At 39.0% G+C, this 22,294-nt stretch overlaps 2 protein-coding genes across 3 annotated transcripts in view; one reads left to right on the plus strand and one right to left on the minus strand.

Moving 5' to 3' along the window:
* Positions 1-537: 537 nt before the first annotated feature.
* On the minus strand, positions 538-10,166 carry LOC310950623 (uncharacterized protein; the record flags this gene model as incomplete). The annotated part of the gene is made up of 7 exons (XM_083918527.1): positions 10,058-10,166; positions 8,817-8,972; positions 7,238-8,131; positions 4,481-4,523; positions 1,764-1,918; positions 1,402-1,574; positions 538-1,248 (listed from the first exon to the last, which is right to left on the minus strand). Exons 1-7 carry the CDS (start codon positions 10,062-10,064, stop codon positions 538-540), a joined length of 2,139 nt encoding a protein of 712 aa, XP_083774653.1. The 5' UTR covers positions 10,065-10,166.
* A 1,885-nt stretch (positions 10,167-12,051) lies between these two features.
* cobl (cordon-bleu WH2 repeat protein) overlaps positions 12,052-22,294 on the plus strand; it is a 58,409-nt gene continuing 48,166 nt past the window's right edge. For both annotated transcript variants that reach the window (XM_083918645.1, XM_083918646.1), the window contains exons 1-2: positions 12,052-12,159; positions 12,404-12,536. In XM_083918645.1, the coding sequence (XP_083774771.1) occupies positions 12,508-12,536 (29 nt within the window). In that variant the 5' untranslated portion in view covers positions 12,052-12,159; positions 12,404-12,507. The remainder of the gene's footprint in view (positions 12,160-12,403; positions 12,537-22,294) is intronic.

Genomic DNA, 22,294 nt, shown 5'->3' on the forward strand with positions numbered 1-22,294 from the left:
CACCCCACATGCGTGCACACACAAACACACACACACACACACACACACACACACACACACACACACACGCACACACACGCACGCACACACACACACACACACACACACACACACACACACACACACACACACACACACACACACACACACACACACACACAAACACACACACAAACACACACACACACACACACACACACACACACACACACACACACACACACATCCATTGGTGGTTTATACTCAGATAAATGATATGAATATTTTTTTTCTCACTTACTATGAAAAGAAAGAAGCAATCAAGTTTTATGTTCTTTATTTTACAAAACCAATAAAATAAACAATTTACAAAAGTTACAAATTTACTTTGAATTACATGATTTGAAAGTCCATTCACTTTCAAAGTAAAAAATGTCCTTGTTCTTACTGAGAATAGTCTGAATACCATTTTTCAGCTCACACACACACACACACACACACACACACACACACACACACACACATTGCCATCTTTGTAGCCAGGTGTCTTTATCATTCTTAATAATCTGATTTTACTGGTGTGTTGGAAGTCTCTTTCTCTGAGGTGTCTCTGTAGCTGAAAGTCCCTCTGCTCTGGTGACTCAAGCATCTAGTCAGCACCTGACCAAGGGACTTCCTAAACTTCTCCCCCACAAATGCATAGATTACTGGATTTACACAGCAGTGAGACAGTGCAATGATCTCAGCAAAGCCCATGGCAGAGCTGATTGCTTTTGAAGCCTCGCAGGTTTTCAGGGTCTCCAGAAACAGCTGCAGTGTTTCAAGGAAAACAATGACATTGTAGGGGACCCAGCACACCACAAACACACACACTATGGTGAATATCAGCTTCACAGCTCTGTCCTTTTTGGAGTTCCTGGACTTGGACAGCACAACAAGGATTTTCACATAGCAGAAAATCATTATGGGGAGGCCCAAGAAAAGTCCTGTAGTGTTCTCACTGAAGTTACGCAGCATCTTCCAAAACTGCTGATTGTCCTCTGGGTACAGTGGCTGACACTGGAAGCTGCTGTCATCTGCATCTATTTCCAAGGCGGCAAATATCACGCCAGGGAGTGCCATGATGACAGATATAATCCAGATTGCGATGCTGGCTGTGATTCCATAGCGAAGTGTCCGGGCTCGCATGGCTGCAACAGCGTGGACGATGGCCAGGTATCGGTCAACACTCATTAGAGTGACAAACAAAGTCCCACTATAGAAGCCCAACTGTTGAGAGGAGCAGAGGGGTAATAAAAAATCATCGACAGGCCTGTTTCACAAATCACCCAAGAACAGCTGTCTATTATGAGAGATTTGTTATTGTTTTACATTCTAAATAATAAAAATGATTAATAAATGAATAAATATATAAAGCCCCACCTGATAGACTCCTGTGATCAGTTTGCATGATGCAAGGTTCTGGGAATTGTAGGCCCAGAGGGGCAGGGATGCAGCCAGTATGATGTCAGACAGGGCCAGGTTGAGGAGGCATACATCTGTCATAGTCTTCAGCTTTATGTACCGCAAGAGAACCCAGAGAACTGTGGTGTTGCCTGTGAAATAGATTATAATTCTTAGTCGTTACTTTAGGTTTCTTGTTACAAGTTGTCTACAAACGGTAGAACAGAACTGTTGCATCATTTTCAACTAAATGCCTAAAATGCAAATGCACATTAGAATGTGTGAAGAGAGTGATACAAGTTTTTTTTTACTCTTTAAGATTCAGCTCAATTTGAACATACCTAACAGACTTAGACAAAACAGCATGTAGTAAACAACCAGCAAGACCGTGGATCCATCAGGCATCTCCAGACCGGGATACTGATCACAGGTGTCATTATAATAGTCGTACATGTCCGAGTACAGAGATGGCTCGTTCTCTGATACGTTCATACTGCTGTGTGAGGAGGAAAATAACTCACAAAGATTACTTTGGGTAAACACATTATTAAATGGTATTCAATGAGACACAAAACAAAACCACACAACGTACAAAAGATCGAGAGTGAGGCATGAAGTCAAAAACCACTGTGCTCCTCGATGTAGAGAACATGTGCAGGAGTCTGGGTGACTATAGGTGACATCCTACTATTAACAAAGCACAGTGGTTAGAGCAGTTGCCCCATGTAAAGAGGCTGATGGTCCTCGAAGCAGCGGCTGTTGGTTCGACTCTGACCTGTGGCCCTTTGCTGCATGTCTCCTCCTCTCTCTCTCACCCATATTTCCTGTCTGTCCTATCTAGTAAAAGGCTTGAAAACTGACGAAAATATAATCTTAAAAATATATATATATAAATGACATACAAGTTATAATAATGTTGATAATATACATTTAAAAATTTAAACTTTTCTAGTTCCTGACTATACCAACCTCAGTGAACTATGTTGGTTCTGGTATTATTACCACCTACTATACAAAAATCGAAGCCAAACTATCACCGATACGGGCGCTACCATGTTCTAATTTCTGATCAGTAGGGATCAGTAGGGATCGGGCAATCAAATGCGTCATGACATTTCACACCATTTTGATAGCATCCAGTAAGAAAAAAATTAACATTTGAACATACAGCAGCGTGATAACAACTACCTAAAATGACAGAACCCGTGTGTTGAGGTATACTTTTACTTTTTAGTTTGGCCCATGTCCCATTTACTAACATGTAGGGGGCAGGACTTATGCGGGGACTTACTATAGATAGATATAGATTTTGTGGTTGCTTGCATCCCTGGGTCTGTCTCTCTGTCTGTCTTTGTGTCTGTATTTGTCTCTCTTTGTCCATCTGTCTGTCTTTTCTCTCTTTCTCTTTTCCTCCCTTTTCTTCCTCCCAAACCGGTCAAGACAGATGTCCCTCCTCCATAGAGCTGGATCTGTCCAACATTCCTGCCTGTTAAAGGGAAGGTTTTGGTTGCCGCTGTATGCTCAAGGGGGAATTTTTGGGTCTATGTATCATAGCTATCTATCATAAATAAGTCATAGAGTGTGGTCTATACCTACTCTGTAAAGTGTCCTGAGATAACTTTTGTTATGAATTGGCACTGTAAATAAAATTGAAATGAATTGAATTGAATTAAATTAAATTATGCGGAACCAATACTACAGCCAGTCACCAGGGGGCAATAAGGATGTTGATCGAGATGAGATTGACTGTCATCTTTACTGTCTATGGTATTGAACAAACTGTGATAGACTGGCGTGTACCCCGCCTCATGCCCAATATCAGCTGGGATTGGCTCCAGCCCCCCGCGACCCCCTTAGGGACGAGGGGTTGAAGATAATGAATGGATGGTATTAAACGAAGGCAATCACAAGTCTGCAGCGCTGGCTCAAGTCTGATGCACATGAGTGACATAAGAGGCATTGAGTTGCTCTGTCCTTCAAAAGTGATGCCCAAGCTGTTGAACTCAAACCTAACACAACTCTGGGTTGTTCTGTGAGATGTGTTATTTTAATTTCCTCCAAGACATTCAATCAATCAACAAATTAAAAAATTACCCAACCGTCTTGAGCTTAACAGTTAATTCAGCTTTGATTTGCCAATTACTGTCAACCAGACATCACAGGACATCTATGACAGTCCCATAGATATTAATACAAATCAAATCAATTCTTCTTCTCTTAAGATTGACTTTAATGTCTTCTCATTTTAATGTGAAGCCAAATTAGCTTAATCTTTTAAATATAAAAGGGAATGTGCAACTACTCACGGTATCAAAAATGAGATACCGGATTCTATTTTCTTCACTTCATTTGCTCACTCACAAATCTTCATGAAACTGAAATAGCAGATGTTCCTCTTTATTTTGATAGATCCAATGCTCCACTATCGTGATAACTGAACTCCATATGTTCCACACTGAACATTTTGTTCAGATTAAGTCACTTGAAAAAACATTGTGTGAGGGAATTCAGAGATAATCCTGGACTTTCCTGCCCTTTAGGTTGCACCTTTCAGATATAATCATCATTTAGTGAGTCATGTCTGAAATGCTTCTGTAACAAAGTTACAGATTCAAACCTAAAACAATTTTCCAAATCTTAAGGAAAGCCATAGCAATAGTATTCACTTTGTTGCTTACCGCAGATAACTTCACATTATTGACTTTCTACCTCACCACCAGATGTAGAATTAATGCTCATCTGTCTATGAATATCATTAACTTGCTCAAACTCTGACCATAATCAAATTCACGTGATCTCTTTCAAACCACATCTCAAACTCTTTACTGTCACTATTCGCACACACAGAACCACTTGCTTTGACACCCATGCCGACCCTCACTTCCTGTGGCTGACACACACACACACACACACACACACACACACACATACACACATACACACACACACACACACACAATCCTCAACTACACAGTGTGTATAGGTGTAGGAGGTGAAAGAGGTGAATTCTAGTCAGTAGCAGCTAATCATTTAAAAATTGAAATGTTATTGTGCTTACCGCATCTGCCCAAACACTGCTCTTGAAGTTGTGTGTTCTTTTGCTGTGCATCAAGCTTACATGTCATCCTGTCAACCTGCTTCGCTCCCTTTTTGTGTCAAATCCTGCTGCAGAGCACATTTCTGGTAAGGCGAACTTTTGGTTTTATTGTTTCCTCTGCAAAACTGCACAGAGGTGTTTTCTGAGAAATGTCCCTTCTTGTGTTAACATGTGGTAGGAAAGGAGCACAGGGGGGAATGTATTCAAATGAGGAGCTATTTTCTTTTTCTTTGACATTTTGAATATAGCATTCAGCTCAGGATTTACAGAAATTTTTTGTTTTTGTTTTACAAGTATCAATTTCAATATTTTTGTGTACTTTTAATACAAAATAAGTAATACCTGAATCTTTAAAGGAGTTATTATTAATTAACTCTATATTACATCATTATGGATCAACTTAACTTACTTCAGTATGCTCATGTTTAGTCAAATGTAAAGGCTACAATACATTCTCCTCAACTAACGGCCCTCACAATAGGACAAGCTGCAGATGTCATGGTACTAATAAGCTATGTCCTAAAAAATCTTTTGATTTGTGACCCTTAATACAATTATCACCAAACAACCAATCTCTGAACCAAGCTGGAAAAAGTGACTCTTTCAGATTTTTGATAATTCATACAGTTTTGCTATAGCTGGCCCTCAAAGTTGGCAGGGCTGATATAATAAAAAATGTCATATCGCCTGAACGTTTTGTACTATTGCAAGCACATTTGGTGGACATTTGTAGATATGACTTGTTAAATTACCTTGACACATTTGGTGCCATTTGGCAATAGGTGGCGCTCTAGCAGCATCATCTAACTACAAAGGAAGGGATCCGTGTCTGTCTGTGCATTGTCCTCTCCATTTCTCAAGAAATTCTCATCCAATCAACTTCATAATTGACCTGTGTATTGTTGAGCAGTCACTCAAGGTAGTGCAGTGTCAAGTGTGAACTCAAACAGATGAGCAGTTTTGAAGAATGCTGCAAGCAGTGCATCCGGGGCCAAGCAATCCACCCACTCTGAACAGGCACGCCCTGAATAATCACTGCACTAGTTTGTTTAATTTGATTTAAAGATGCAGCTTGTCATTCATTTGTTATTACAGATACACTGAAAAAAGTTACTACTGTTCACTACATGTACAATGTACAGTATGGGGCAAAACATGAAAATTACAAAGTAGAGTAAATAAGTAAGTAGTATTTCAAGGGTGCTACAGTATGACTTTTATCTTAAATGAGCACATTGCGTTGTGTTTGGTACTCTAGGAGAATAGATGTAAAACTTTGATAATCACCACTGGCAAGCGTAACTACTTAAACAACAAATCATAACATGAAAATGAACAAAAACGCGTTAACATGAGCATTAAGCATAAAGTTAACATTGTATAATAAAGTACAGACTATACAGACTGTGTACATCTGAAATGATATTAAAATTACCAAAACAATAAACATTAAAACAATATTGAGAAAATGTGAAAAAGATTTGTTAGGTATGATGAGTCAAAACTTTATGCCTTTGTTCAATTAAATAGTTTTTCCACAAGGAAAGTGAAAAAAGTTTTTTTTTAAATTGAATTTCACAATGTACACAAATTGCAACAAAAACACCATTCCCACCCCACATCGAACATCCCCTTCACCTGCTGTCACTCAGAAAATTAAACTGTAAATAAAACTTCTTTAAAAAAGAATGTACAGCAATGTATGCACGTACGTCAAGGTGTACACAATGAAAGATCATAGTTAGGCATTTTGTGATAAGATTTAGATATGAAAAGTTATTAGGCAACACATCCTTTATCCAGTGAGAGTCTGAGGGTGGGGCAGCTTCCTTCTACCTTAAAAGTATCAGATAATGTGCCGGCAGGGTAATAAAGGCAACAATAAAAATAATAATATATAATAAAATAACAATTGCAAACAGTGAAATAAGAGAGTTTGGATAAATTTTGACTGCAAGAACTTCAAAAATAGCAATACTCTTCCAAGTTGGGACAGAGCAAAATTGTGATTCAGCGTTGCCTTCGCAGACTTACACCTATCACAAAATGGGGTTCATTTTTGGGTATATTTGAATTCATATAAATGTACACAATGAACCACTTTATATTTAATCCGAGAGTGTCGAGCACACAAAGACGAAGAGTGAACCCTTCCCAGAACATAAGGCCAGGTTTCCTCATCAATTGTTATTTGAAGGTATTTTGTTTCTTTAGAAATAGTATTTTTTCCATACAGTATGAATTGTTATCCTTCAACTTGAAGGCTGATAAACTAATGTGTGATCATAATAACAGACATACGGAAACAAAGTCTGTGGTTACAGGCTTACCCAAACAAGAGGCTCATGGTTTCAGTCACTGTTCAGCAGGAAGCATTCTGACAATACTTTAGATCATATAGATGATGATGATGATGCTCATCAAATCATACGTCATGGACCTACACATCTGCCATCTCAAAACAAAATATTCCAGTGCACATAGGACTAAAGATAATATGTACATGCACAAGCAGCTTTTTATTATTAGACAATGCTGATGGATAACGCTGCCATAGGTGGAAACTGGAAAACATAATGCAAATTTAACAAGTCAGGATGATATAGTTGGCAGTAATAACAAGGCTACCCAGATCAAAACATGTCAACTCTACAGATGACATCCATAAAACATAACATATGCAACAAATCCTGCCTTCCACCTCCTACATGATGAAACTGGAGGTGGTATCAGAGGACCTGGACGCAAATGAGCTTTTCCTGAATGTACTATCTGACAAATCTCTGGTGTAGGGAAGGTGAATCACAGGCACCCATGTCCTCAACAGCTGCGCGGCTCGTTTCATAAACTTTTGTCCCACAAAGGCGTATATGATGGGGTTCAGGCAGCAGTGAGTGTAAGCAAAGGTCTCAGTCAGCGTTGCTGATAGCCTTAAATTTGCTTCCATGTCGCAATTGCTCGGCAGTATACCTTCAGACTTTAGAAAGCCCAAGAAAAGGGTGATGTTATATGGAGCCCAAAATAAGAAAAAGGCCATCACTATAGCGATGATCAGCTTGACAACACGGTGCTTCTTTGCACTCCTCATGTTCACCAGTATGGGGATGATCCTGGAGTAGCAAACTATCATCACCAACAAGGGAATCACAAGACCCAATACATTCAATGTGAAGATGTTATAAAGCCTCCAGGCGTCGTTTTCCGGGACAAAGCTACAAGCCAGCCCCTGAGACTGATTTGTCACCTTTGTGAAGATAAAAGCCGGTAAAGTGACACACAAGCTCAGCATCCAGATGATCACAGTCAGAGCGATGCCTGCCCTCAGGGTGCGATATTTTGCCACCTTGTGAGTGTGCATGATGACCATGTAGCGGTCCAGCGTCATGACAACCATGAAGAAGATGCTGCTAAAGAACCCGGTGTCGTGGGTACCAGAGGCAAAACGGCAAATCAGGTCACCAAAAGTCCATTGACCAACGACAGAGTAGTGGGAGTAGAAAGGCAGCGTGAAGATGAAAAGGAGGTCTGAGAGAGCCAGGTTGAAGAGGCAGATGTCTGTCAAGTTGGTCTGCTTGCGATGCTTCACCAGGACGCACACCACCAGGCCATTGCCTTGAGAGAAGGGGGAATAACCTGTTAAATGGGTCAGGTAACTACAGAAGCTCTTAGAGACGAGCAAGACATTTTTTTTTCCATCTGTGAAAAAAGGTGAGCTTTAACTACTTAAGGCACTCTAAACACAAAATACATTGTTTGTTAGCAAGTTATGTAACACTACCGTCATGTGCGCTACAAGATTGTTAGAAGATTGGCTCAAATTAAAATACATTTCTAGCCAAAAGAAAGACTGTTAGGTTACATAACTTGCTTACACACAATCTATGTACTTTGTGTTTAGAATTCACTAGAGTGCATTCATTAGAGTGCATGTTTAGAACAGAACGTGGTTTAGTGCTGCACTTCAGCCTCTTGTGGCTGAAATGAGTATTACAACAACATGTTTTTTACAGATGGAAAAAAAATGTTTAGAAACAATGAGGCTGATATATTTTCACCTGTGTTTCACAAAAGAGAGAAAAGAAAAGAAAAAAAACCCATTAAAACCCATAGATTACTGTGAATCATTAATAAAGTCGTGGTCATTCTTTCTAACTCTCTCTCTCTCTCTTTCTCTCTCTCGCACACACACACGCACACACACACACACGCACACACACACACACACACACACACACACACACACACACACACACACACACACACACACACACACGCACACACACACGCACAAACATACCTATGAAGCCGATGATGAAAACCAAGCTGTAGAGAGTGGGCAGAAACACCTTGGAAAAATCCTTCAAATTGGCATTGCTACACGGAGCGAAGTCCGGAAAGAGTCCCTCATAATAAGATGAATAATCATACAGTATGGTGGCATTTTCTCCAGCACCTGCAGACAGACAGGGAATTTGTTTTAACAACATATTGCCATCACTTCCGACCTTATTTTAGATTTTATCCATGCACTTTAAAGGCCTGTAGTAGACATTACAATGGCCAGGTTGCATGCATGCTGCTAGTGGAGGTGAATGGAATGATGGCAGTGACTACTATATAGGGACGGCCTATTTGGCAGAAAGCAGTTCCAATGAAAGCTGCTTACCGTGAGGTCTGTGATTATTCACTTAATGGGGCTGCTGTAAATGTCATTTTTCAAATCTGTGAGCACCACTAACAAAATTATATTTAACTCCGCTGTGGGTGAAAAGGCAGAAATCTCAGCGATGGATACCTTAAAACAGAAATACAACAAAATTAACCAAATCTATCAGCATCAAACCCTAAACTGTGAGTGACTTTGGGTGAATTACCCTCAAAGTGAACTGATGGAGGGGATTATGCCTCCTGCTGGTCTTTACGTATCATTTTCTGCCTTGTTAGAAACATTGTCACAACTACACATCAATCTACAAGAGATAGACAAAATAATGTAAACACTGTATAAAATATAAACTAGTGCAAACACTGGTATCAAGTTGCTCATATGAGGCTGCATGTCTATCAGAAATCAATTGGCTGTATATTGTCCATCATCACGGATGCGTTCCATATAGAATTATTTTAGATATATATTTTTGGATATGGAAATGGCAATTCAGTTACTTCAGATTTCAGTTCCTTTGAACTCTTTGTTATTTTATCTACCTCGGTTGATAAATGTTTAAAGGCTATGTGTTTGAAAAGTACAAAAAGTATGAAGACAAAGATCCTTTAATAAGTGCACAATATTTCACACTTCTTCAATTTCACAAGCAATTTTAACATCAGAAAATAAAAATAATCTCTTTGTTTACTAAAAATCCAAATCCAAATAAATTAAGTGTACTGCATTACAGCTTTCGCAATTAGCCTACTGTAAGTGGAAATGGATACAACAGTGTATTAAGCAACCGTCATGAAGGATCACAAAAACATTTCTTTAACAAGTCAGTAATACATGTATCTACATATGTACAGTTGTCAAAATGCATTCACCTGACATGGTGATATCTCAGTGACGCCTTTTTCTGCAGTTATGGTCTGTGACTTCACTTCAGGGGTCCTACTTTTTTGTCTTGATCTTTATGGACGGGAGGTCCTCAAATGTAAAGTGTTGAACTAACTGTCTTAAAGTCAGCAGTCCCCTCTTAATCAGTAGTATAGAGACAGAAGTGCAGCTGTCATTTCCTGTACGTCCCTAAAACTATGACTATAAGATCCTTATCAGGAGCCTACAGTTCACAATGTGTGCTTGATCTGTAGATAGTAACATATTTGATTGGTTCATCACAACGAAGCATTTGCGTAAAACGTGTCAGACTTTCACACCTACATACATTTTTATTTTTATTTTTCTTAGTAGTATTATATGGAATGTGAGCATGAATGGGTTTACCAACAGATTATTGATAGAATGAGAGCTATTTTTTTAAACCCCTTTGTAATGTAGCCGAATCTTTAATACAACCAGATATTTAGTCATAGTTCAGTATAATTATAAATGTGACTATCAGCCAGGGTTGATAGCATGTTCCTGTCAGTGACAGGCTATCAGTTTAGGTGACAGGGTAACCCTTTGGTTTTCTACATTTAAATCACTGATTGTAGCTTTAATTGAATTAAGTTAATACTACTTCAGTGTGTTTTCTCAGAGATGCCATTTAGTGTTGGCTTGAAGTAGGCTTTTAGAGCAAAAAAAAAAGCAATATTTATTATACATATATATATATGTATATATATATATATATGTACAGAGGATAAAAGTCCTTGCAGCTGCCCAGGTTCAACTCAGACCTGTGGTCCTTTGCTGCATGTTCTCCCCCATTTTCTGTCAACCTCCAGCTGTACTAAACAATTAAAGGTAGGACAGACCAAATTACAATTTATAAAAAAAAAACAATATTACCATCAGACACTATAAAAAAAAAGAAGTGGTACCTGTGTTAAGACATTGACTTGATGATGTGTGACTGTGCCCATCATTGTATTTGGATCTTTTTGTTGTTGATATAGACATTCTTCTTCATAATCTTCTTCTTATTATCATCACTTATATTATTATTATTATCATTATTATTATGATGATGATGATGATGATCATTATAGTAGTCCTAATGCTGTTTCACCCCTGACTATCCAATATCTAACCCTATGTAGACTATTCTACTCTTGGGTTTTCAGTGAAGTCGTGGAGCGGCCTCTTGTGGTGATCATCATACCTCACTGGACAAGATGGCTCAAAGCATGCCGGGAGAAAGATTTGAATTCTCGTAGAATTTCAATCAGACATTATGCACAGAAGCAAATTACGACTCAAACTTTTGTTATCTTAATGTACAATGACGTTAATGCCAACATTGATAATAATGAACGCTGTTGATGGTGATAATAATAGCATAATAATAATAATAAAGAAAAAATAATAATATCAACAACAATGATAAAAAATAATGGCAACAACAACAACTGAACTTAAATGTGTATCCCTGTAATTTCAGCTTTGAAACCTAATTGTATTGACTTTGTGTTGTATGTATCTCTATGTTCGTGCAGTCGCTCTCCAGCTGGCGCTCACTGCATTCCCAATGAGGATGATTGACGTGAGCTCTGCTGACGAGGGCGTGCTGGAGAGAGCTGCGTCAAGTTAGACAGACGCAGCAGCAAACGACAAGAAACCATATAGCATTGCTTTCCAAATGAAAAGAGTGCACGCTCTCAGGAGGCGTTATGGAGGCAGTTAGACAGCCATGCTCTCCATGTTAGGTATAAACCCGATAACAAGAGTGAATGTAAATGAATGTCTCTCTCAGCTCTAAACCATGTTTTGCTACATATCCACATACATATATTCCTCACATGAATGGAAGACTATATAGGCCTGTTGTTAATATACAAAAAATGAGGGAGAAAAAAGAAATGCGATTTCTTTGCGAACTCTTATTTTGAAACGTCATACCGGAAAATTAATCTATCATTTCAGTTGTCTTGACAGCGCTCGAGGGAAAATCACCCGGGGTGACTCCGAAGATTATAGCAAGAGGAATTGACAACTAACTCTCAGTCCATGATGGTGAGGCAGCAAGGGGGTTTGGACTAAAGTAAGTTAGACCTAAAATACTGAAGATTTACCAGGCTTGTGTCGCAGTTAGCAACATTAACACACACAACGGTCTTTGTGCCTCAGGTCACACTGACTGTCATCTGCGCACTGTCACTTATTGGACCTGTGATAGAAAATACAAAGTTGTTCCTTTCTTGTCAACAACACGTCGTTATAATGGTTAAATGTGTAAGAAAACCGACTGCGGCAAATTCATTTAAGTTTGATGTGCTTACTCGCAGGTGATAGCGTTATGGATATCCGCCGGGTTTAAGACCAACAGTGGATTTTGGGAGCTCGAGCACCGCTATCATCTGAAGTTGGATATCGTAGGCTAATCACTGCAATGACTGAGTCCTCCAAACCGCCTTTAGGGTAAGTCTTTCAAATAATTATTACACACAAACCAAAGAGCTTCGACATTTATATTGTTCCTCTGACAGGTTGTACAAGGAACTTTCTAATTAATTAAAAAATATTCCAGCTCTGAAAAGACGAATGGACTTGGCTTCTAAAAAAATATGCGCAAATGAAACGGCGCATTTCTCACCTTCGCATTATGTAAATAGCAATTCTAATAGTGCAGTTAATCGCACCAACCCAGAAACAATATTTATCAAAAGTGTGTGCTTCTCATTATGTCCTCAGATATTTCTAGTAAACATAGGCTTATATGCTTAAAAATGTGAGTCACAATAATGAGTGTTTTTCTCCATGACGAAGCGAGTTATTACACGAGTTATAACGAGTTATTTCACCGGAAAATAAGGTAGTGTGCGGAATTATTTGAACTGCTGCAGTCCCATGGCCAACCCTTGAAAAGCATTTGTAGCCTATAGTCATACTGACAACACAGAGAGGGTTCCAGCAGCCTGATCGGCCTGCTCTCTATTTGACTGCTGTCTCTCTGCCGCCACTCAAAGACAATACGAATGAACAGCTTTGGAGCAAGAAACAGTGCAACAGTTGGTTTCTAGGGGAGAGAAACTGGCATAGCCTTTTGCTTATGGAACCACAATAACAACAACAACTGTAGGTGATGGTCAAAAGGGCTTTTAGTTGTGTTGTTTGGGGTGTGGCCGGAGCTTGTGTCTCTTTGGTCTTTTCATCACATCAGCTGTAAGGACAATATAGTACAGTAATTCTGTTTTTTCTCCATGAATCCTACTTCTTTTACTACAAGATGTGGGGATATATGCAGAAACATCACCGAATCACATCAACAAATAACCAGTACTATAGCTACTACCCATGAATTGCAAGTAAGGGAGACATGGTACAGTTATGACATGGAGCTGTTGTAACACTTTAAATATCTCCAATCAGAAACATGCTCTGTTAGATTGTCTTTTCGCTTACAAAAATGTGCCACATTTGAAAATCCCAGAGAAAGTTGCCAACATAAGTGTTGTTGTTTTTTTTTAAAAGCTAAAAATATAACTTTTCTATCTGAAAGTATTTTCTGGACACTGTCCTGAAATCAAATATCTAAATAAGAATTATTAGAATCACTATTTTTGTAAGCTAAATGTTGAGATCTCTAATATGTGTTAAACAAACAAAAAGTGAATCATTGTTTAAGCATTTTCTTATTTGGTGGCCTACCTTTTTGTTCATGAAAAAACATAATCATTATTGAGTAAATAATATACATGAATACAATACATGAGTGAGAAATAATTTTACATTTTGAGCATTCAAATGTCCATTATGTATATTTTAGACATGTTATAACCGTTCCTGTACACTGAATGGTTGTGACAGTGAAGTGACTGTATTTAAAAACATTTTGCAACCTGTACATATTTCATCAAACCAAAATGAAGACCAAATGGTTTTTGATTAATTGGAAACAATGCAAAAAGTGTTACAGCTGTCCCTGGTCTCCCCTATGTAAGGGATTTTTCGGTCTTAATGTATAGATGAGATTAAACAGATTCAATTTTTAATAATTTATAATACAATGGATTTGAACATATTTTGTTAACGGCATTGAACAGTTTATCTGGAATTTTTAACAGTCAATTCAAGTCAGAGTTTTGATGTCTTTGTGAGTAACTTACTGACCAGGTAGGGTCCTGCATCAGCATAATTATGTGCTACTTTGCTGCTACTTTTGGTAATAGCCATGTCCTATAGAGATGACTTTGTGAGTTCTTAAGTCAGCCTTGTAATTGTTGTTTAAATATGGGATTTCTGTGTGCTACTGTCATTTTAGGGGACTCACAGCTTTTAAATATCATGCACTTGCTCTTCAGGACCCTCTAAACTTTCCCTTAACAGGGATTTTAAACATAGTTGGGGAAAATATATTTTAGTGTAATCTTGACAACAACCAGATTTCATGCAAATACACTTGAAAATATTTATACTCAATCACATGCACATAGCACACTGCTTACTGCAGGGGTATTTAGGCATTGCCCCCTACATGCACTGTGCATTCTCCACCATCACATGCACAGATGATAGAGAACCCTGGACTATTAAGGCCACATTTTTGAGTCCAGAGCACAAGGCTATTGAAACCACACATTTGACCCCGTAGACGACATACAATTTCTGACTATTCCCAAAATTCCCTAGCTAAACTTCCCATGGATCAGTTTCTGGAACGTTTCCGCACATTTTCAGCAATGTAGCACAGATATACAGTAAAACATGGGTGTTCTTCAATGGCAACACAAGTAGGGTGTGATACTGTTGGTATGAGTGTTGATGAGTTGAATTAAGGTTCGGTCTATTTCTCCTCTGATCTTTCAAGTAAAGGTTCTCTTTAACCAGATACTCTTAAATACAGTGATTGCAGACACTAAGGAGTACAAAGTAGACTGGTCACAGAGTCTGCTGGCAGTGTACCCAAAATGCCTTTTTTATCCGGTGAGTGTGTGACATTTCTGTCTGTATAAAGTACCATGACAACTCCCTTTGTGTTGTGATCTCTCTTTCGTCACCACACAGGGAGTAGCTACTTTACTACATAGCTCAGTCCTAATGAAACACAGCTCATAAAGTACATTAACACACACACACACACACACACACACACGCACACACACACACACACACAGTGTGGTCACTAAGCAGACAGATCAGATGAGGAAAGACTGCTCTTTTGAGGGTGAATTTTGTACCTGGCCATTGAAATCCAAGCGGTGTGTGTGTGTGTGTGTGTGTGTGTGTGTGTGTGTGTGTGTGTGTGTGTGTGTGTGTGTGTGTGTGTGCGTGTGTGCGTTAATGTGTGTCAGTGTCGAGAAAGTCTGAGTGTGTACTTCGGGAGTGGTGGAAAGGTAGCCTGAATTAAGCCTCAGTCCTGAGCTATATAAGCCTGTCATTAAGCATGGGAAAGAAAAAGCATCTTCCTCCTCTCCCAGATACTAAAAGAGTACTGATATCTCCTAGTGCACTAAGATCAGGTTTATCCAAAATCTGGCCAAAGATCTGTCAGCATGTTCCAACACCTGACGCAAAACAAATGCCAATAAAAACTACTTATCTGAACCTATCTACTTTAGAATATATTTGCACCTGACTTGAATCTGCTCCTGAATACATTTTTCGTCCTTTGTTGTGAGTTGGAGCATTGTGTATGGTATTTGTATTTAGGCTTACATTAGTCCTCTCTTTTAAACTGTCAGTCTTAATAAGCACACTGGTGTTTTCCTTTACATGTCTGGACTTCCAGAAGCCTCTGATTAATGTGGTTTAATTACATGCTCTTAATTTTATTTTCCACCTCCCACAGAAGCAATAAGGAAGCAACAGACGTAATGTAAATCAATGGAGAAAAAATTCAAAGGGAACCACTCAAATAAACTCTAAATTCAAAGTATCGCTCATTAGTGTTTTTTTTCTATCTTCAAAGTGTTTTACTAAGCTTAATAGACCTATTCGTGTTTCTCTGTCTTTTCTGGAGACACAATCATGTGTGATGTCAGAACCTTGTGAGTTTACTTTGTTCACAGTGATGATCAACAACCCACACCCTGATGTAGACAAACACATTTATTTCCATTTATCACCATGCGGGCATGGTGCATTTCATATTTTTAGATCAAAGTGTCTCATCAAATACAAAGAATAGAAAAATAAAAAAACCGTACCACTCTCAACATCTTGATATGTGCTGCCATTTCGCTCACTGTCGGTCACATTTGAAATCCATCTGTTGTTTGTCATAGTTTCATTTCTGTGTCTTTTCTCTTTTTTTTTTCAAACAAACCCACAGGAAGACCAGGCTGGCAGATTTTACAGATAAATACAGTGTGGGATTACAAATAATTGTCCGTTTAACCTCAGCACACACCCAGAGATAATTAGTGGCTACCAACTGTTCTGTTTTCCGGTGTGCACTGACTGCACTTGTGGGTACTGTATCTATGGAGGGATATCAACACCAGTTTCTAGCTGCAGTGTAAATGCTCATTAGTTTGAAGCTGTGCCCACTGGAATAAAATGTCAGTCTCATCCTTTGCATAGCATTTGAAGGCCATGTGTGTCTGTCAGTCGATATAGTTTCTTAAAATAGTCTCAGAGAGAGACTAGGTATTGTAAGATAATGGTATCCCTCAGTGCTGTTTATTTTCCTTCTGGCATCTCAAATGATGGGAGATTTTGAGACAGATGCAAACACAAGCTCCCCGCCCTGTCCTTCACAAAATATTCTCTATTTAGAAGTTGAAGGTTCATGTGGTCAGCCACGAGCTCAGCCCTGCTGACTAAGGGAGATCCCTCTTTTTTCTCTTACTTGAAGGCTAGAATGTATTTACATTTAGCAAAGAGGAAAATGTTTTTGTGTGTGTGGTCACATCTGGATATTTAGGGTTATTTTTATGGTGTATTACATTTGAAAACTGAGATAGGCAAGAGGGAGAGTATTTTAAGGCTATGTGTAGCTGGCAGAGGTACAGTGTGTATCTGGTAATATCCGCCTTCACTTCACAGGCCATCCTGTTTTAAATAGAGAGGGTGTGGATGCAATGCTTCCACAGGCTTGTTCTGCATGGATAGAAGCTTGACCAAAGTACACACTGAATGTTTCAGGTCAAAAGCATACCGTAGACAGTCTATAGTAGAAATATAGCATGAGACTGACTGATAAAGATTATGGATGTTGAAATTTGGTCCATGTGTGATTTAGGCTTCTGAACATGAACAAGACGTCATAATCATAATTACCCTTATTCACATTTTATGAGAACATACTCACCTTTATTTAATGGGTATTTCATTAGCAACTGCAGCAACGTCTAGTGTGGTTAATGCTCCAAGTAGGAGTTTTATCATAAGGACAGGTACAGCAGGACTAATTAAATTGTCCTTGGTCTGCATATGCACAAATCAAAGCAGCACTTGCTTTCTAAATGTATTTACTCCAAAGTCACGCCATGATACATCGGAAACATTTGAGACATCTAGACTGGCTGTATTTATAGATTGTTGTGCTCCTTAAGCTCCACTGCATTATCCTACCTATTTTCTGTTATTTTTCCAACCTCTCTCCTTGGTGAATGAAAGCATTGGCAAACACCTTTAATCACAAAGTATGCCTGTTTATCAGTCTCAAGTATCTGTAGTACAGTATATCTGTCTGTACTCTTATTATGCAGCTGTTATGGGCTGCTCAGATTTATTTCTGGAAGCCTGCTGTCATATGTTAGTCACTGTGGTATGTGAGTTTGTCAGAAAGCAAGACAGATGGAGGGCATGCGTGTGTTGGCACATGTTGGACACACTCTTGTAACACCAACTGATGTGCCATAGCAGTGTTATCGCCTGATAGGGCAGAGGTGGTGGAGTGCACTTTCTCTTGGATAAGTTTTAATGCTTTTGCACGTGTTTAACCCTTTAACAACGCTGCTATCTCTATTATGGAGAAAACATATTACCACTTTGTGCCACCATCAACAGGTGCCCTGTTTTTAAGAAATGATGGTGGTATTGCTCTCTTTATGTGTTGTCTATTAAAAGAGCATCAATAAAGGCTGAATAATTTTTTTTCCTATTACCTGGTGGTATGGTAAAAGAGCAAACTTGTGCTAAAAAAATGTAGTTTTAGTGTATTTGTAGCTTTTGTAGATTCAATTGTAAACCTTATTATTTTATTGATGCTTTCTTGATAATTTAGACATAATTTTACTGTAGCTTTTCACATATTCTTGTCATATTTTAGTGTTATATGTATTTTTTCAAATAAAAGTATCCTGGGATGGTTAAATGCTGCGCATATCAGCTAAAAACCAGCAATATCTGTTATATACTGTAAGTGTTTTTCTTCTTGTTTCTCCAGCAGGAGCTCTCTCTCTAATTGAACAAGCAGCTTAGGGAATAGAGAACAGACTAATTATTATTTCCTGCTGTTCTGCTTCTACATTCCATCTCTCCTTTCTTTCTTCTCTCATGTTGGACTCCACCCATCTACCCCTTTTTATTCCCTTTATTGTTGCTCCCCAACCATATGGCGCTTTGTGCCACCTGAGATTCCCTCATCCCTCCCTCTTACCATGCTTCATTATCCCTCCTTCTCTTTTTCCCTCTGTTCTTCCTCTGCTGTGGACCTGTTTGCCACCCATGGGCTTTATGTCTGCCTGAGCTGGTGCACAACTGATATCTTGTCACTATAAAAACAATACTTACACTGTTAATGCGTGTGTGACTCAACAATTTATTGATTTAGTTTCCCTTATAAGATTAGTTCTGAAGTTAAAATGTGCATTGAGAAACACCAGGACGCTGGGATCGAGGAGAGTTGATTTGAACTGTCAGAGGATCAAGACCTTTAGTTAAGTGGATCATCTTATAAATATGCGCTGGGTGAATGTCGGTGTGTTGTAAAGCGCTTTTAGTGGTCGGTAGACTTAAAAAAGTGCTATATTAGCAAAGTAGCATTTAGAGAAGTGTCAATCATCAGGACTCTAAACAGAAGATAGACATGTTTTTTCCAGCATTTCAGATGTAAGGGTGTGTTGGCTGCCTGCTCCTATTTTTGGATAATTATTGTTGTTTTGGAACATGTCTCATATTCAACTCATGTGCCTGTGTGTCATTGGTCACAAGTGGACAAAATTACTACATGTGTCATGAGAGGACAGGAGAGAGGAGGAGGGGGTGGGGTGGGGTGCTGTCACCGTAAGTGGATTTCTCTCCTTTAAGTAGGTGTGAAATGCATACTCCTGGATCACTGGTTGCTGACTTAACATGAGATCATTGCAATACGAACTTAAACTGCTCAAATAACTGTAAGGTGTGTAAGCAACCTAATTGATCCCAATGAGTAACACTTCTTTAAACACCTGAGGTGTGGTGTTGTCTTTTTTTCTCCCTTGGGTTATTATGTTACTGTTACTGACTCTGCACTCCTGTTGAACAGATTGTGCTGAGCTCTAATCTGGTGTTTTTAATAATAGTAGAGAAGTCGTCACTTGATAATCAGCTAAACCAAGTTACATTGATCATGATTCAACTTTTCAAGACTAATGTGGTTTTGTTCAAATGCTGTATAAACATGGCAGCCTCTATTAAGCAGCCTAACTGTGCTTTCATTGATACAAGCAAACAAAGAGTATGGATTTTCCTGCACCTATTAAAATTATGCTCTGTAAGATTTTCATCTATTTAATTGTCTTTTAAGTTACTTTCTATCAAAGATTGAGTTAAAATGATGGTGATTGATCATATGAGCAACTAATTTAAGCACTTCTACTTGCCTTTTTACAGAGTATTCCAATCTGTGTGTCTGTTTTAACTTCTGTGACATTCGCGGGCTAGATGTAAATAAGCCGCCATGTTTGTGACGCTGCTGGGAGCGGTTGGTCTGTCGACTCAGATCGTCACTAACAGTTATGCTGCGTTCACTTTTAATTGGAAATCAGGAACTTCAACTTCTCAGTCAGCCTTGTAGTAAGGACAGAAGTGTAACAGGAACATGTGTGTGTATGGATTTAAGAGGGTTGCATATAGGGGACGGACCGGAAGTAGAGAGGTGAATGTGTGTCAAAAATTAAAAAAAAAATAGTCAACACACGTGACCATGAACGTGACAAGATGGAGGGCTCTGAAAGAACAGGCTCGCCTACTGCCAAAGAGGCTGCTAGAAACAACATATTTCAATTCTTATGGAGTACAACTTTAAATCCACCAGAGCCTTCAGACCATTTGTAATTCAGGTTAAATACAGTACATAATCCAGTTGCAGTTTGTATGCAAATGGAGTGAAATTATTGCATGGGGGGGGGGGGGGGTCAGTTACAAGGAGTACTACTTGATCATTCAAATGCTGAGAAAGGTTTGTATACAAACTGGAACCACAGACTGTTACTATGACATGGCATTTGGTTGTGCTGCATGGCTAAGAGTGGAGCCAAATGTTGTTGCCAATACACACTAGACCCTTATTTCACTCTTATACTGATTTCCTATTGGTTAAATTGATAGAACAAGGACAATATGGTACTCCAATGATCTACAAAATGTAACCTTTTGTTGCTATCTGACCTCCAAGACAAAAACATTTGTGTTTGGGACACATTGTCCACATACCATTTAGTGAGGTAATACACTGCAGTTAATTAATGATTTGGGGTCTTGTGGTATGTTGAATGCAGCATTAGGAGCTTTATTGATTTTAAGTATGTGATGAATTATATTAAAACTATTCTTGTGGAAGGGTGTTTGTCAGAATCAGACTGAGCAGGTGATCTTACGTCTCTATCTTACCTGTGTAAATGTCACCATGACTCCTCAGCCATTTATTTCACTGTTAAAAGCATAGTTCTATATGCTCTATGGAGCTGTTTTTTGAGTCTTTTATGAGTGCGTGCACATGCACATGGTACATGGCTAATGCGATACATAGTTCTACCAATGATTTCACACTATTCCACTGGTCGGAATATCATAATCATTGAGCCAGTTTACTTGGCATCGCAGTAGGGTGGGGTTTTAGCCACATGGCTGGTAATATGAGCATCCAGGCATATGCTGAATAAGGAAGTTGTGTGCCTAGCAACTGTCAACAAATGCTTTGCTGAGCTCATATGTCTTCAATACTTATTTCACTCTCTCTCTGGCTTTCCTTTTCTTTCTGCCCCTGCCCATTTCTACTTTAATCTATCTGTGGGTCACTTACTCTTTGTGTGTATGCAAGCAAAATTGACAGCTGCTACTAAACTGAGCTCTGCACTCTTCTGCAGTCAAGTGTAAATATAGGTTGCCATGGGGACACCATGATACTGAAGGGGTATGCTGGCTGGTAGCACGACAGTGTAGGGAGTATGAGGGGAGTGGCTCGGGGTCCAGGATGTGTGTCATCCACACTATGTCCAATACAAAGCAGGAGGTTAAAACTCAAGTGTGCACACAGACAAGTGTGTGTGCTTCCATGCAAGTGGGTGGGTGTGGTCTTGAAGTGGCACTCTTTGTTGATGTTCCTACTCTTTGCTGATATGTCTCCCAAATAATTCCATGTTTTGAAGGTCCATGAACTGAGCCCATTTTGAAAACGTATTTTTGTACTCAGATTGAACCTATAGTCATTTTGAATTAAATGTCTTTTGAGTTGCAGCATAATACTTTATGTACCTCAGAGGTCAGGGATCAAACCATCATTACTGCAATCAAATCCCCACCTCTACCAACTGAGTTACTGCTGCTTTTTTTGTTACATTAACATGATTGTGAACTCGACTTGAACATAGTAAGGCCAGAGCCTTAATGGAATGTGCCCTGTGAGCTACCAGTGCATGCCAGCCTTTGGTAGTCTTTTTAATTGTCAAAGGAAAGGTCTTGCAGCATTTTTACACCCATCCTTATTATGTGCTATGAAATTTTGGTTTTATCCATTGTTTATATTCTCAGAATCCACAAAGCGTGTCATAGTGAATGTAGGTCAATCTATGCTGTGTTTTTGGCCAATTAATCTGATTCATTCCCAGTTGGTTGTCTTCATTAGAGGATAGTGGCTCATTGTTTTAGCGATCCTCTTGTCTGACACTGAACAGACTCTCCTCTGATGTCTATTTCTCGGACTAGGGACACGTCTGCCTGTCTGTCTGTCTTAGTTACTGTCTCTCTGACTGACTTACTGACTTCAGAAGTCAGTGTGGCTCTGTCTGCTGCATGAAATTATAGTTTCT

Source organism: Echiichthys vipera, assembly GCF_963691815.1.
Source record: "Echiichthys vipera genome assembly, chromosome: 8".
Classification (NCBI taxonomy): Eukaryota; Metazoa; Chordata; class Actinopteri; order Perciformes; family Trachinidae; genus Echiichthys; species Echiichthys vipera.